The sequence below is a fragment of the Sinocyclocheilus anshuiensis genome, unplaced genomic scaffold, assembly GCF_001515605.1.
Source record: "Sinocyclocheilus anshuiensis isolate Anshui unplaced genomic scaffold, SAMN03320099.WGS_v1.1 scaffold190, whole genome shotgun sequence".
Lineage (NCBI taxonomy): Eukaryota > Metazoa > Chordata > Actinopteri > Cypriniformes > Cyprinidae > Sinocyclocheilus > Sinocyclocheilus anshuiensis.
In genome coordinates, this window is record NW_015547663.1 from 353,293 (window position 1) to 356,715 (window position 3,423).

Here is a 3,423-nt window from a genome sequence, read left to right on the forward strand (position 1 = left end):
ATCTGGAATCTGAGGGTGCAAAAAAAATCTAAATATTGAGAAAATCACCTTTAAAGTTGTCCAAATTAAGTCCTTAATGCATATTACTAATCAAAAATTTAGTTTTGATATATTTACGGTAGGAAATTTACAAAATATCTTCATGGAACATGATCTTTACTTAATATCCTAATGATTTTTGGCATAAAAGAAAAATCTATAATTTTGACATATACAATGTATTTTTGGCTATTGCTACAAATATACCCCCAAAGACTTAAGACTGGTTTTGTGGTCCAGGGTCACAAATGGTTGACCTCAAGACACTTGGAAAATTATGAGCTATATCACTGCTTATTGACACTAGGGGTGTGACAATACACTTAGCTCACGAGATGAGACAAAATGCAGATACTTGGTTCACTAGAAAGTGACAATATCTTAATACTATTTTTAAGAAATTTTCAATGACAAAACATTTGTCTTTTAATTACAAAAAGTAAAACAATGCAGTTGTATTTAGAAATATTTTAACTAATCTAGGGCTGTAACTACTGATTATTTCGGTAATCAAGTAATCTACTGATCATTTTGACAACTGAGTAATCTGATATTTTTAGTAACAAACAGACCTAAGTGAAAACCAGGCTTTAGTATGACTATTTATATATAAACTACCGATGAGGCAATAATAATTGGCTCAAATAAAATATCAAAACCAAGAAATTACATGATTGTATTGAACAACACTGTTAAAATACATAATGTAATATGCCTATACATAATATGAACATAACCAACTCAAGTACATTATGAATTAAAACAAATATCTGCAGAGGGTGCCAACGGCCTGGTGACGTTTCACTTTACAGCGTTATTAAACAATGTATAAATCCATTCAATTTTTAAATTTGGCCACATGCAGAAACATAGATTGATGTATTCTCCTGTGTTGGCAAAGGTTTATAAATGATTTACATTACAAATCTAGTGATATAATGCATACTGTTTTCTCAGATGAACGTTAAGCAATTCAAATTCACGGCATATGCAGAGAAAGAGTTTAGCCCCTTTCACACATACAGTACTGGTAAATTACCGGTACCTTTTCAAAAATCTTGGTAAATTTGTTCTAGCAATCATATCGTTTTATGGAGATGACATGATTACTCCCGAGCAGTTTACAAAGCTCCGCTGCTTTTTAATTAGTTATTCTATGTAAATATGCGCTAGAAGGACATCTTTGAACATTATGCCTAGCAGCTTTTTCAAAGTATCACGCTTCTCCATTCATCAGGGCTGCGACTCCGCAATTGGATACTATTATGTGCGTCTAGTGTTTATAAGAGCAAAACATTCTGATTGGCTAGTAATGTTAGTTTGGTTGAGAGTGAAAGCTGTGCTCCTCTCATACCATTGGTAGAAGAACTCATGGACTCGAAAGTGATATCAATCAACAAGATTTTTTTTTTTAAATGTAGGACTATTTTTTTCCGCAGCCAAACACTGCACGCCAGAGATCCGGCATGGTGACGGAGAACTTTAAGCCCTGATTCAGTCTGATTGAACCAAAAATTGTGCATGTAAGCATAGCCAGTGTCGCCGACTTCATCTCTTTAACCGAAACAAAGAAAGCACTTGTTTATCAGAGAATTATTCAAATGTTAATGCAGCCTCCTTACTGTTTTTCCCTGACACATTCATAACCATTACTTCTGGCGGTGTGCTGTGGCTAGCTTTATGCATGTGCTTGAGCGCTTATTAGGCTATGTACGCAATTAAAGGCTCATTATAATGATTTAAATGGTTTATTAATAAACGAGCGATTAGTCGACTAAGGCCTAATGAACGACTACTAGTCGACCAGAAAAATCCTTAGTCAAGGGCAGCCCTACTTTTTGGTTTGTTTCTGTTACTTTCATTGTAAGTGCGTTACTGTAACCATGGTGTTTGCTTCTGAAGGATGAGTCAGTATCACCTGTGAAGAGAGCACAACATGGTTCTCCCACAGTGGGGGTGAAGGAAGCTCTCTCCGATTCACAGTGCTTCATGAGCTCATAGGACAGCTCTGTCAGGATATGTGCATCTGCCAGACACAATTAAATAATTACAAACACATACGTAATGAGTCCCATAAAGCAGAAAAAAATAATACTGAAAGCACCTGCTTTGCTGTAGTTGTAACAGTAGAATTCATCAAGGCTCTTCAGACTACTGATTACCAGCTCCACCTTTTGGCCATCAAAGGGAAGTTCAGCACAAGTCCACTCCATTTTCTCAACAACAGGTGGACTGAGGGCTAGAGCAAAATTCAAAAATATATAAATCAATTATCCTTTAAAAGAATGATCAGAAATGGCTAAAAATAAAGTTATTACAACTATTCTTCACTTACGGGGCATTTCAGGGAAGGAGGCTTGAGTCGGTTCATGCTTCTCTGTCTCCACACTTTCAATGGCAGCATAACCCATGTTAACCAACACCTCAGCGGCATTGGTCTGAGGGTCACTTGACTCATCAATCATGGACACCAGAGCCCTACCATCCTTCTTACCCAGAATCTCAACCCGAATGAAGCGGTTGCAAACTAGACTTTTCACCATCAAAATGGTCTCCTCTGACCAGGTGCCTGTTGGACACTTTATACCTAGAGCAATATGAATGTTAAAGGGTTAAGGTGAGTAATTATTGACAGAACTTTCATTTTTGGGTGAATTACCCCTGTAATGCATCAAGAAACAAACCTTTGGCTCAGCATATACAGATTTGCATGCATGCACACAATTACAAATCGGTCAATGAATCATTGTACTGTACCTGCTAGAGAACAAGGGATTGCTTGAGTTGCCAAAGCCAGCAACTCTTTGCTGATTGGTCGTAGGCGATTTAACTCAACCTCCTCAGAGTTACCAAAGTCTATGTATCCAACACACACAAGATCTTCAGAGGAATATGCCAGAACTTTAGCTCTATACCATTGATTGTCTTCTGTAATACATGGAGATCAGTTCAGAAGACATCAAATTTATGTTTTTTTTCTTTTATTCAACTGCACCCAATCCCTTTCACTGTACGAGAAGGAACACTATGGACATTTGTACATGAATCAAAAAGAAAAGGATAAAAAAATATGAAAAGAAAAACTGTCTGAAGACACTGGTCTGACCAGAGAAGAGCGAGCAGCAGACAGTTCCTGGTGCAGGTCTGAAGTTCTCACTGGCCGGAGTGTTTGAGCAGTGCTCCCTTAAATTCACCTGCAGCTGCTGGATTACACCTAAATACATGAAGACTGCATCATACACTGAACCTACTGAAAGTACAGCAAGCATATATTTTATAAAAAGGCAGAAAACGACAACAGATGCTGCTAAAATATTGCAACTAGGGATGCGCCGATCCGATATTCATATCGGGTATCGGCTCCGATAGTGCCATTTTTCTCGG

General features: G+C 37.5%; 1 protein-coding gene across 1 annotated transcript in view; it reads right to left on the minus strand.

Annotated features, from left to right (window-relative positions):
• LOC107702448 (tudor domain-containing protein 1-like) overlaps positions 1–3,423 on the minus strand; it is a 19,437-nt gene that overhangs the window by 7,296 nt on the left and 8,718 nt on the right. Inside the window, exons 13-17 of the mRNA XM_016504768.1 lie at positions 3,146–3,253; positions 2,797–2,967; positions 2,375–2,626; positions 2,144–2,278; positions 1,958–2,065 (exon numbers count right to left, since the gene is read on the minus strand). Of these exons, the coding sequence (XP_016360254.1) occupies positions 1,958–2,065; positions 2,144–2,278; positions 2,375–2,626; positions 2,797–2,967; positions 3,146–3,253 (774 nt within the window). The remainder of the gene's footprint in view (positions 1–1,957; positions 2,066–2,143; positions 2,279–2,374; positions 2,627–2,796; positions 2,968–3,145; positions 3,254–3,423) is intronic.